General features: G+C 39.9%; 1 protein-coding gene across 1 annotated transcript; it reads right to left on the bottom strand.

The window, feature by feature from the left end:
* Positions 1-1,805: 1,805 nt before the first annotated feature.
* CLEC4E (C-type lectin domain family 4 member E) lies at positions 1,806-12,459 on the bottom strand. The gene is made up of 6 exons (XM_020898736.2): positions 12,205-12,459; positions 11,208-11,300; positions 8,303-8,392; positions 6,581-6,732; positions 4,098-4,213; positions 1,806-2,476 (listed from the first exon to the last, which is right to left on the bottom strand). Exons 1-6 carry the CDS (start codon positions 12,239-12,241, stop codon positions 2,326-2,328), a joined length of 639 nt encoding a protein of 212 aa, XP_020754395.2. The 5' UTR covers positions 12,242-12,459; the 3' UTR covers positions 1,806-2,325.
* Between the last annotated feature and the right edge of the window lie 1,579 nt (positions 12,460-14,038).

Below are 14,038 nucleotides of genomic sequence, written 5' to 3'. Positions count from 1 at the left end.
TTTTTGTTTGGTAAATTTAAGTAAAATTAAATTCATACTTTAAAAGAAAGTTAAATTGAAATTTCATACATCATTGCTGTATGATTCCGATCAATCTTACCTATATCAACTTGGAGTTCAATTCTTTTTTTTACTTTCATCTTTATACAATTGTTGCTCTGTAAAAATTTTTAATAATAAATAGGTAACATTTTTAAACGATGTAGTAAAGGGATTTTTCTTTTTTAAAAAATTAGGGGCCCAAGTGGTAATAGTATTTAAATTGTAACAGTGGTTTATTTGGAGAACATGGTCTTGGGAATATGAATGACTGACTACTCTTTATTTTTTGTGACTTTTTGGGTTTTCTGGTGCCTAAGTATTTATATAACCCCATTTATAAAATATGATATTTAAAAACAATTTCAACTGGATGATCTGCTTCTCAAAGAAGAATTTTTCTGATAAATAATTTAGGTTCTAATGATCTTTACTCTAATAAAATCTTAACAATTCTTTTTTTTTTTGCCAAACTTTGAAGGCAGTTAGTTGCATAACTTAACTTGTAAATAGTGAAATATATGCATTAATATTTTTATGTGTCTTTCAATATCAAAATAAAATTTAAAATATTATAGCCATCTGAAGTATAAAAGCCATGAACAAACACATTTCCACATATTTTTAAATGTTTCCTCATTTGATGTTTATGATATGGAAAAAATTAGAAAGTTGAAGATATATTTATTAAATTTCTTTCAGGTTGAATAACTTTTGTTTTAAAGGCATATTGATTTCAAAAACACAGATTGTCACGCCTATGAGAAAAAAACATTTGTAAAGAAAGCTAATATATTATATTCATTTATTCAGTTGAATTTTCCCATTCAATGTGTATACATTAATTCCAATGTATGATTTTGAGGGTCTATTTATGGTGCTGTGTGCAAGAAATATGCTTATAAAAGCTGCTGTGTCACTTACATATTCTTGAATAATCTTATCAGTAATGACAGACTGTGCTGTGCTTAGTTGTTCAGTCGTGTCAACTCTTTGTGACCCCGTGGACTGTGGCCCACCAGGCCCCTCTGTCCATGGGGATTCTCCAGGCAAGAATACTGGAGTGGGTTGCCATGCCCTCCTCCAGGGGATCTTCCCAACCCAGGGATCAAATCCAGGTCTCCTGCATTGCAGGCGGATTCTTTACCATCTGAGCTACCAGGGAAGCTCAAGAATACTGGAGTGGATAGCCTATCCCTTCTCCAGGGAACTTCCCGACCCAGGAATGGAACCAGGGTCTCTTGATGGTAGATTCTTTATCAGCTGAGCTACCAGGGAAGACCACTGACAGACTATTATGCAATAAATGGACAGGCTTGTGACGGAAAGGGTGAAATCGATTGTTCTCTTAGAATAATTTATATTGCTCCTGCTTTTTATGTCTTGGTTGGTTGGCCATGAGGCATATGGGATTCCTGCTCCCTGACCAGGGATTGAACCTGAATCCTCTGCTTTGGACAGTGAAGTCCCAGACACTGAACCAGCAGGGAAGTCCCTGGATGACAATCTCTTTGGAGCTGAAGGTTAGTATGGCCTTTCTATTAATAAGTAGGCAAAGTAAATGCCTTTGGCTGGAAAGTCCACACCAGTCTTTTATTTATTTATTTTTTAAAAATTATTTATTTATTTTACTTTACAACATTGTATTGGTTTTGCCATACATTGACTTGAATCCTCCATGGGTGTACATGTGTTCCCCATCCTGAACCCCCTCCCACCTTCCTCCCCATCCCATCCCTCTCACACAAGTCTTTTTTAATTAGGAATATGTTCATGACTTGAAAAGTTTCCTACTCATTATAGAGGAGAACACAGTGAAGTGATATGCTTGGGTAGGGGGTAAAAAACAAAATGAAATCAAGAAGACAGATTTTTCAGGAACTATAAAGAAGACATGACACAGAGACTGAATTTGAACTGTTTAAGACACTTTCCAAAATTCTCTTCTTTGCTGGATTTGGTGCTTGTTTGTGTCCCTGTAGTTTCACATAAATACTCATAAATGAAGTATTTATACCGAAAGGAAAAAGGAATAGCCCTTCTTGCAGCATTGCTAGAGAAGCTTGTCTGAGAAATCCCAAGACCGAGGTAGACAAAAACACACACCATGAATTATACCTTCAAAATGACTTATTTTTATATCAAAGCAGAAAACATTTATCAAGTCCTAAAAAAGTGCAATGCCTGCTTTTCTCACGTTGGAGTTGTGTGGTTATGATTATCGCTTGTTCTTTTCCATTTATACATTTTAGGGTTGTGCCTCGTGTCTTGAAGATTTTTCTTTTCTCAAATCTTTCTTTCTGGCATTTCGCAAATCCGAAACATCCTGGAGAAACAGGGCACATCATTCCAGTTTTGCCTTGGATTTGAGGAGTCCCTTATGGTGGCGCAGTCCTCCAAGGTAACCAGGTTGTTGGGCTCCCCTGCATCCCAGAAGCTGAAAGAGAGCGACAGGGGAGATTTACATGAGGCAAGGTGACTTGTGTGTGCATGCTAAGTTGCTTTATTCATGTCTGACTCTTTGTGACCTTATGGACTGTATGTAGCTCACCAGGCTCCTCTCTCCATGGGATTCTCCAGGCAAGAATACTGGAGTGGGTTGCCATTTCCTGCTGCAGGGCATTTTCCCGACCCAGGGACTGAAGCTAACTCTCTTACCTCTCCTGCATTGGGCAAGATGGTTCTTTACCATTAGCACCACCTGGGAAGCCCTATAAACTAGGCAAAATACATTCGTGTTTGACCTTACAACAATTTTATGAAACAGATATTATAATCCCCACTTTGTTGATGAAGCAAAAGAATCTCAGAAGAGCTAAACCATTTCTCTAAGTCATAGAGTTTGTGAATAGTGAAGTTAAATGGGACCTTTCTGACTTTCTATTCTGCTGTGGTCGCTCATGGCTTTAGACCCAAAATGGAGATGTTAGGGGAAAGAGGGATATCCTGGTGGATTTGTTTCCTTCACGCACACAACTCACATCGTGTTTAGCTCCCATTATCCTATAGAGTCTGTATTCACTGAGGTGCATACTTCACTGGGGCTACAGAACAATGTTTTAAACGGTCAGAACATCTTACTTTTAGCCCATAGGAATCTGTTGTCTCAGACTTTCCTTGTGGCATGGTGGATAAGAATTCACCTACCAATGCAGGGGACACAGGTTCAGTCCATGATCTGGGAAGATCCTACGTGCCACGGAGCGCCTAAGCCTGTGCATGACAACTACTGAGCCGAAGCCCTCTAGAGCTCGAGAGCCACAACTTCTCAGCCTGTGGGCCGCAGCTACCCAAGTCCACGCACCCTGGAGCCTGTGCTCCTCCACAAGAGAGCCACCACAATGAGAAGTCCGTGCACTGAAATGAAGAGTAGCCCCTGCATCTAGAGAAAGCCCTCACAAAGCAACGAAGACCCAGTGTAGCCAAAAATAATTAATTTTTTAAAATTCAAAGCTCTAAGAAAAGAATCTGTTGTTTTTCTCAATCATTGTTTTTGTCTCATTGACTACAGTTTGGGGGCATAAGACTCCAAATTCTACTCTTTGTCTCCCCTGCATTTCCCATGAATTAGCGTTCAGTTTTAAGCCTCTTCTCATTTTGTCTGTTATTTCCCTTTTTATTCTGAGGTAATTCTAGGAGATGGAGGCAGCAGATCCTTGTGCTTCTCTTTTCTGTCTTATATATCAGCTCTTTTTATTTTTGCATTTAATATCACCAAGAATGGACATGAATATACCTCCTGGACCAGAAGGAGGTTCTGAGGACTCTCCTCAACAGTGGTCTAACTTTACAGTTTGGGCTAGTGTTATAATTCTACTGGGCTTCCCAGGTGGTTCAGTGGTAAAGACTCCACCTGCCAATGAAGGAGACACAGATTTAATCCCTGGGTCAGGAAGATTTCCTGAAGAAGGAAATGGCAACTTGCTCCAGTATTCTTGCCTGGAAAATCCCATGAACAGAGGAACCTGGCAGGCTACAGCCCATGGGGTCTCAAAAGAGTTGGGCACAACGGAGCGACTAAACAACAACCAATAATTCTACTACAAGAAGGAAATTACCTCAGAGACTTTGTGAGAGGTGTACCATCTACCCATTTCCACTGACCCTCAACCACCTGGTCTGTCAGTCCAATATAAAACTCTTTGTTTCTAGGTTTTGCATGGTGAAGGAATTCCTATGGAAGATACACACAACAAAAGAGGAGATCATTTATTCCAATTCCAAACAAATGTTGAAGGTAATTGAAGGTATTAAGAGAGAAGTAGGATTTGGACTGGAGATGATAGAAAAATGAGCCTGAAATGGTAAGATTATAGAGGATTTATTTTGGTAAAGCATAGGTAACATAAAATTATGCCAGTGAAAAGGAGCTTTTGACAGAGAAGCTTCTCAATAACTCATGCAAAGATTATCTATGGTTATGGGTAGCACAAAACATTACAAATCTTACCTTAAATATAATGGACAACTTCTGCTTACCCTCTTTCACATGTTTCTAAACACACTGGTAATTCTAAAATGAGGTCCCCAGATGTACCCCATCGTGTGTAAAATAGATAGCTAGTGGGAAGCTGCTATATAGCACAGGGAGCTCAGCTCAGTGCTCTGTGATGACCTAGAGGGGTGGGATGGGGGTGGGAGGGAGGTTCAAGAGGGAGGGGATATATGTATACATATGGCTGATTCATTTTGTTGTACAGCAGAAACTAACACAACATTGTAAAGCAATTATGCTCCATAAAAATAATGAATAAATAAAATAAAAATAAAAATAAAATAAAATATATAAAATATAAACTAAAAATGAATAAATAAAGTAATAATTCAGTTCAGTTCAGTTACTTGGTCATGTCCGACTCTTTGTGACCCCATGGGCTGCAGCACACCAGGCTTCCCTGTCCATCACCAACTTCCAGAGTTTACTCAAACTCATGTCCATTGAGTCAGTGATGCCATCCAATCATCTCATCTTCTGTCGTCCCCTTCTCCTCCTGCCCTCATCTTTCCCAACATCAGGGAATGAATCAGCTCTTCGCATCAGATGGCCAAAGTATTGAAGTTTCAGCTTCAACATCAGTCCTTTCAATGAATATTCAGGACTGATTTCCTTTAGGATGGACTAGTTGGATCTCCTTGCAGTCCAAGAGACTCTCAAGAGTCTTCTCCAACACCACAGTTCAAAAGCATCAATTCTTCAGCTCTCAGCTTTCTTTATAGTCCAACTCTCACATCCATACATGACTACCAGAAAAACCATAGCTTTGACTAGATGGACCTTTGTTGGCAAAGTAATGTCTCTGCTTTTTAATATGCTGTCTAAGTTGGTCCTAACTTTCTTTCTAAGGAGTAAGCATCTTTTTTTTAATTTCATGGCTGCAGTCACCATCTGCAGTGATTTTGGAGCCTCCCAAAATAAAGTCTGCCACTGTTTCCACTGTTTCCCCATCTATTTGCCATGAAGTGATGGGACCGGATGCCATGATCTTGGTTTTCTGAATGTTGAGCTTTAAGCCAACTTTTTCACTCTCCTCTTTCACTTTCATCAAGAGGCTCTTTAGTTCTTCTTCACTTTCTGCCATAAGGGTGGTATCATTTGCATATCTGAGGTTATTGCTATTTCTCCTGGCAATTTTCATTCCAGCTTGTGCTTTATCCAGCCCAGCGTTTCTCATGATGTACTCTGCATATAAGTTAAATAAGCAGGGTGACAATATACAGCCTTAATGTATTCCTTTTCCTATTTGGAACCAGTCTGTTGTTCCATGTCCAGTTCTAACTGTTGCTTCCTGACCTGCATACAGGTTTCTCAAGAGGCAGGTCAAGTGGTCTGGTATTCCCATCTCTTGAATAATTTTCCACAGTATTATTGTGATCCACACAGTCAAAGGCTTTGGCATAGTCAATAAAGCAGAAATAGATGTTTTCTGGAACTCTCTTGCTTTTTCGATGATGCAATGGATGTTGGCAATTTGATCTCTGGTTCCTCTGCCTTTTCTAAATCCAGCTTGAACATCTGGAAGTTCACGGTTCATGTACTGTTGAAGCCTGGCTTGGAGAATTTTGAGCATTACTTTACTAGCGTGTGAGATGAGTGCAATTGTGCAGTAGTTTGAGCATTCCTTGGCATTGCCTTTCTTAGGAATTGGAATGAAAACGGACCTTTTCCAGTCCTGTGGCCACTGCTGAGTTTTCCAAATTTGCTGGCATATTGAGTGCAGCACTTTCACAGCATCATCTTTTAGGTAATAATAATTACAAATTAATAAATAATAAATAAAATGAAGTCCCAGCCCTCTTTTTATCCTGCCTTCCTAATAAAGGAATTAAACATGAAAATTTCTTTTTATCCTGGTTTCTTCTAGTAAAGAAAATAAAGTTGGTAATGACTTCCAGAAAAGTTAAGAACAGCATGTATTTCAGTAAATTCATGTGACACATAGAAATTGTGGGTCAAATACTATACACAAGCATGTATGGGGTAAAGGGAGATGGGTCCTGTGAAGGATGTTTCACTACACTGGAGGATGCTGTACTCAACTACCTGCTCCTCCTGCGTGTTGATAACCACCAGGTGAGCGCCCATGCTCGAGCAGTTTTTTAGACTTGCTGTCCAGGACATGATGTTAACAGAAAAGAAGTAGCAGCTGGATTGAAAATGGACCCACTTCAATGGACAGCAATTCTTGACTGAACCTAGAAGGAGAGAAATTTCTGTGAGAGTCTCACATGAACCGGCTAAGATGATAGAAACCTTCCTCTGAGCTGATAAGTTCTTCACTTAGAGTCAGAAGCCTTGGAACCCCTTGTTCATACTCCACATCTTACTATCCAAGACTTTAGGTAATTCCTCAGTCAACAAACACAAACAGCAATGTTCTTGTCTTTCAAGACATAATCCTTACTTTCTAGATGTCAGTGCCAATAAATATTAACACAATCGTATAAAAGTGGTCTCCAACCATTTGGCACCAGGGACAGGTTTTGTGGAAGACAATTTTTCATGGAGCAGGTGGGGAGCTGGTTTCAGGATGATTCAAGTGCATTGCATTTATATTGTACACTTTATTTCTAATCTAATGCCACTGTTGATCTGACAGGAGGTACTGGTCTTTGGACTGGTACACATTTATTCTAAAGGTTTGCTGTAACATCCCCAAAGTTTCCTGTTTGAATGCTAATTGCACTTCCAAAGTTTTATTCTTGTCCTCTTACCAAATTCTCATTATTATCTGACAGGCAAGATTTTGCATTTTACTTTTGAAAAACAGGACTCAACTCAATTACTTTGCTTATCCCCAAAGAGATTGGGAACCCCTGATATATACAATCTTCCTCAGTTATGCTATTGACATGGGATCCTATTATCTGTTCATAGACTACCAAGTTCAGAGAAAAATTATGTATTTTATCTGAGTGACCACTAAGCAACTGTCTCTCATGTTTTCCAAACAATATACCCTCAACAGAATCTCCAAACCAGTTGTCCTACAGTTCTTAAAACTATAGAATTTCAGCCTATGAAGTTTATTAAAAATAAATAGCCCAATCCCTCTTCATTTAATGGTGAGGAAATCATAGCTCAGAGAAGGAAGTCACTTTCCATTGTCAAGTAGCATTTTGCTGAGACTTGGACCAGGACAATATGGAAGAGTATAGGGAGCATATTTCTGAGATATTTTCAAGTTTCCTTCCTACATGTTTTTTCCTTCTTCACTTCATTTTGGAAGCAGGTGATGGATGAAAATAAAAAGCACACTTCTGGGAATAACACCTTCAACTTCTAGACTGACTCTTAAGCCATACACCTCACATTTATTCTAAAGGTTTGCTATAATGTTCCCAAAGTTTCCTGCTTGAACACAAATTGCACTTTCAAAGTTTTATTCTTGTCTTCCAACTTCTCATTATTCTTTGACAGTACAGGCAAGATTTTGCATTTTGCTTTTGAAAAACAGGACCCAACTTGATTATTTTACTTATCCCCAAATCAATCTAAAGCCAGAAAATGTTGCTATGTAAATTGAGATGTTCAAGTGTGAGGTCTATTATACCTGACCCCTTGGGCTTCCCTACTGGCTCAGATGGTAAATAATCCACCTGTGGGAGATCTGGGTTTGATCTCTGGGTTGGGAAGATCCCTGGAGGAGGGCATGGAAACCCACACCAGTATTTTGGAGAATCCCCATGGACAGAAGAGCCTGGTGTACTACATAGGGTCACAAAGAGTCAGACACGACTGAGCGACTAAGCACAGCACACATACCTGATCCATCATTATAGCAGGAGAGTTCCATGGAATCCCCAGGTGGCTGGAACTTTTTCTCATCACATAGTTGAAAGATGCCATATGTCACTGTAAGGTAAAGGGGCACAACTAATATTCATTACCCTTAATAAAAGCTTCCCTGGTGGCTCAGAGGGTAAAGCATCTGCCTGCAGTGTGGGAGACCCGGGTTCGATCCCTGGGTCGGGAAGCTCCCCTGGAGAAGGAAATGGCAACCCACTCCAGTATTCTTGCCTGGAGAATCCCATGGATGGAGGAGCCTGGTAGGCTACAGTCCGTGGGGTTGCAAAGAGTTGGACACAACTAAGCGACTTCACTTTCACTTTAGTAAAAGTACATTTTATCTGACACTGATGAACCTATCTGCAGGGCAGGAATAGAGACGCAGACATAGGGAACAGGCTTGAGGACACAGTCTGGGAGAGAGAGGGTGGGATGAATTGAGAAAAAGATACATTACCATATATAAAATAGATTGCTAGTGGGAATTTGCTGTATGATGCAGGGATTTCAACCCAGTGGCTGTGATAAGCTAGAGGGGTGGGATGGGGTGGGAGGGAGACTCAAGAGGGAGGGGGCATATGCATATTTATGGCTGATTCACATTGTCATATGGCAGAAACCAGCATAACATTGTAAAGCAATTATTCTCCAATTAAAATTTTTTTTACAAATACATTAGATTTTTTCTTATAGTTATAAAAGTACCAGCAGTTATGATATTCCCTTACTATCTACTTTTACTTCAACATGGATAGGAACTGAGGTTTGCTTATTCAGAGAAGAGAGAATTCACATTTCATGCTTTTCCTGATTTATGAAGATAAATGTACTTTATTTCAGGTTCGAAGACCCAAAGAAAACAAATGTGAAACTCACATTAAATACATTTGTATGTTTTTTTTTTTTTCTTGTAACAAAGCCCTAGCTGAGACAGAAGAGTAGAAGAAAACTTTTTTCCTCACCTACCTGGTAGAATGCATTTTAAAAGGCAAATATTTTTGAAATGTTAATGTTTTCCTTGATTCCACAAACAAAATATTCTTCTCAGCCAATTTCTTACCAAAGAAAGACACCCATATGAATTTACCTGTAGAAATTATGTATCTCAATATAACTGTCTTACTAAAGGTACAATATGCTTGGTAAGTCCTAAGCAATAAGCTCTAGTCTAAGATGAAAATGAATTATCTATTTATTGAATGAACTTCATTAACAACATGATGATGCTAATGCAGAAGATTGGTTTCAGTAATATTGAATGAATGAATTATTGGAATGGCCACTGATCATATAAATTGCCAAATTCAAATTCAATTTAGCAGCTTGTATATTTTACCTGGATGTATTCCTAGTAGTGTGTGCATAATCTGGAAAAATAAACTCAACAATGAGTTCAGTTCAGTTCAGTTCAGTTCATTTGCTCAGCCATGTCCAACTCTTTGCGACCCCATGAATCACAGCACGCCAGGCCCTGCCCATCACCAACTCCCAGAATTTACTCAAACTCATGTCCATTGAGTCGGTGATGCCATCCAGCCATCTCATCCTCTGTCGTCCCCTTCTCCTCCTGCCCCCAATCCCTCCCAGATCAGGGTCTTTTCCAATGAGTCAACTTTTCGCATGAGGTGGCCAAAATATTGGAGTTTCAGCTTCAGCATCAGTCCTTCCAATGAACACCCAGGACTGATATCCTTTAGAATGGACTGGTTGGATCTCCTTGCTGTCCAAGGGACTCTTAAGAGTCTTCTCCAACACCACAGTTCAAAAGCATCAATTTTTTGGTACTCAGCTTTCTTCACAGTCCAAATCTCACATCCATACATGACCACTGGAAAAACCATAGCCTTGACTAGACAGACCTTTGTTGGCAAAGTAATGTCTCTGCTTTTTAATATGCTATCTAGGTTGGTCATAAGTTTCCTTCCAAGGAGTAAGCATCTTTTAATTTCATGGCTGCAATCACCATCCACAGCGATTTTGAAGCCCCCCAAAATAAAGTCCGACACTGCTTCCACTGTTTCCCCATCTATTTCCCACGAAGTAATGGGACCAGATACCATGATCTGCTAAACATATATAATAAATGTGTTTGGATTCTCTTTTGTTGCTGTTGTTTAGTTGCTAAGTCATGTCCAGCTTTTTGCAATGGACTATGGCCTGCCAGGCTCCTCTGTCCATGGGATTCTTCAGGCAGGAATGGAGTGGATAGCCATTCCCTTTTCCAGAGGATCTTCCCGACACAGGGATCCAACCCACGTCTCCTGTATTGCCAGCAGATTCTTTACCACTGAGCCACCAGGGAAGGCCCCACAAGAACAATACAAAATACCTAAGACTCTTTCGCCAAGTCTAACCTCTCAACACTTCTTTCCAAGAAGTGACTTCCTGTGCCTCTGGCTAGGATCTCAGAGAGGTTTACACTAATGACAAGATTACAGAGAGGGTGGACTCAGGCCCACTAAGGAGGTAACAAGTGTGTACCATGAAGAACGTTTCACAGGTCACTGAAACTTAGTACCAGTTTTATGCTGGTTGGGGTTTCTGGCTTGAGGAGTAACCTGGAGATAAATATGGGGGAAAGCATCAGTCACTCAGTCGTGTCTGACTCTTTGCAACCCCACGGACTGTAACCTGCCAGGCTCCTCTGTCCATGGGATTTCCCAGGCAAGAATACAGGAGTGGGTTGCCATTTCCTTCTCCAGGGGATCTTCCTGACCCAGGAATAGTACCCACATCTCCTGCATCACAGGCGGACTCTTTACCATCTGAGTCACCAGGGAAATGGAAATACCCTTTGTGGGAGAAGAGAACCCACAGCCAACAAGGAAGAATTCACTCCTAATGTTCACTAGGCAGCTTGAATGTGACCCTCAGAACTCACCAACACATCTGGTGATAAAACAGGCACTCAGGAGCAGGATGGCAGTGCCAGCAATGGCCCACAAGAACAGCTGGGAAGAGAAGCATCTTCTCTCTGCAGAAAGAAAGACATACACGTGGTCAGTCTTCCCTAAAGAGCTACAAAAGAGAGAAAAGAAATTCATATTTGACCCTGCTTATTTTCTTCCACTTTTATTACCTATACTGAGTAATTCCACACTTCAGCATGCATCAAAATCATTGGAAAGGTTGGCTAAAACAGATCATGGGGTCTCACCTCCAGAATTAAAAATTCAATAGAGCTGGTATGGAACCCATAAGTTTCCAGGAGCTGAGAATGCTGTTGGCCTGGGGACCACACTTAGAGAAGCACTGAATGGAAAAGGCAGTAGTCTGGTAGCTCTCTCTGAACTCAGTCTCCTGCAATCTCTCCAGAAGAACGTCTAGCCTTCTAACCATCCTCTTTTATTTCCTCGTCTTTCATTCTCTGTCTCTCCACTCTTACTCTACTGGCATTTACTGGGCAACAAGTCAGTCTCCTCACTCCAGGAGATAACAAAATGGAGAAATGATGACATTTTAAGTATCAACAAAACAAACTGACCTTGGAGAGATATGAAGGGCTTTAAAAATATCATTTTATTTTGATGGATAAAATTTCTCCACTTTCTTCCAGATCTCACTCATTCTTAAATTTATTGTCCTGTCCCCAGAATGTTTATCACCTCTTTCATGAAAAATCTATGAAAGAAAAGTGCATGCGTGCTCAATCATGTCCTACTCTTTGCGACCCCATGGACCATAGCCCACCAGGCTCCTCTGTCCATGGGATTTTCCAGGCCAGAATACTGGAGTAGGTTGCCATTTCCTCCTCCAGGGGATCTTCCCAACCCAGGGATTGAACCCATGTCTCCTGTGACTCCTGCATTGGCAGGCAGATTCTTTACCACTGAACAACCAGGAAAGACTGAAGGAAAAGGAATAGTTGCAAATCTTACCTGTGCTTTGTGATGCTGGTGATGTGGATGAATTCATTCTTTCTCTTTTCTCTTTCGTCCTTTCCTCTCCTCCTCACTGTCTCTTTCTTCCTCCTCCTCTCCTCCTCCCTGTCTCTGTCCTTAGTTTCTGAGTCCCAGAGTGCTTTGTTGATAAGAGCCAAAGAAAATGAAGGAGGAATACCTGATCTGTGTTTTAGGAAGCTCAACCCTAAGACAATTAACTTGTTCTGTGGCTGTGTGTTTATGTCAAGATTTCCTTTGTTGCATAAGGAGGACAAGGGAGTTTACCAGACAACAGTCAGTCTCCTCACTCCAGGAAACAACGAAATGGGGAAATGAAGACGTTTTAAGCATCAACAAAACAGACAGAACTTGTGGAAATATGATGGGCTTAAAAATTATTGTTTTATTAATATTTTGGTGGATAAATTTCTGTGCTTTCTTCCAGACCTCACTTATCCTTAAATTTTTCCTTGACATCTGTGGAGCTCACCTCTGCACTTCCAAACCACTTTGATCTTTACTATTATACATTTGTTAACGGAAAAGGGGGCTTCCCCGGTGGCTCAGATGGTAGCCGCCGGTGGCTTCAGTGAGGGAGACCTGGGTTTGATTCCTGGATCAGGAAGATCCCCTGGAGAAGGAAATGGCAACCCACTCCAGTATTCTTGCCTGGAGAATCCCATGAACAGAGGGGCCTGGCAGGCTACAGTCTATGGGTTGCAAAGAGTCGGACAAGACTGAACTGAAAAGGAGACACATTGCACACAGAGCTGGGCATGTAGTTTATGTATTTATACCTTGACCATGTGAATTTCTTTTCACCTTTTATGCTTTTTCTTCCTCTTTCATTTGAAGCTCTTAAACAGTCTATTACTTTGGATTACATATGCCATTTATCAAGTGATGGCCACTAGGCTATTTCACAGGTTCAACTCAGATGAGCAGCCTTGGGAAGTATGACTATACACTTTGCAACTGATCTCAATTTCTTACATCATAACATAGCTTCTGAGATTCTGGAGGAGGCTCAGTAGGAAGTTTAATTCTACTGTTCTAAATTACTTGGGGGTTTTGTTTTATATTAATATTATAGCCTATTTCTCTCAATGGGAAAAATGAATTTGAGTGCTGAAAGAAATAATTTCAATTAGACGTTGGAATACAGTGTGTTTCTGGAAGATTAGTTGGATATAGTCATGTTCTGTTACTTAAGGATAAGATTAACTGGTCTCAATTGATTTAAACTCACATTTGTTATATATATATATATTACAAAACCTGGTAATGCCCACACCCAATGACTCACAGACTTCCCATGTGTTAGAAAATATCCCTGTTCTCAAAGGGACTTTTTATTGTTTGAATGTATTGGTCAATTGCCTCCATATTTTCATTTAACAGTTATATAGATTACAGAATGCTTACAAATTTTACACATTTATTTTATAAACATACACATTTTTAATGTATGCTATCAGCAAATGGCTTTGAACCACTAGATAGAGAAACTGTCTAGTGGGTGAGTTATATGAATTACTAAATGGTGAATCACAATGACTACAGCCCATTATTTATTATTATCAATCAGCAGGAATCAATACGAATGAACAGTTATGTTAATAATTTAATGAATATACAATTAGCTAGATATTAATGATTAATAGTCCTGTTTTCATCAACTAAAATACAAATATGATTTTATCCCCTTTGTTTTACTACTTTTCTCCAAGTTATAAAAATAGTATTTTTATGTTCAATAATATGAGAAAAATGTGACACGTGAAAGACCTCCCTCTATCCTTAGTCCATACTTCTAAAGCCAAACACAGTT

Source organism: Odocoileus virginianus, unplaced genomic scaffold (genome assembly GCF_023699985.2).
Source record: "Odocoileus virginianus isolate 20LAN1187 ecotype Illinois unplaced genomic scaffold, Ovbor_1.2 Unplaced_Contig_11, whole genome shotgun sequence".
Lineage (NCBI taxonomy): Eukaryota > Metazoa > Chordata > Mammalia > Artiodactyla > Cervidae > Odocoileus > Odocoileus virginianus.
This window is presented reverse-complemented; position numbering and strand designations above follow the sequence as displayed.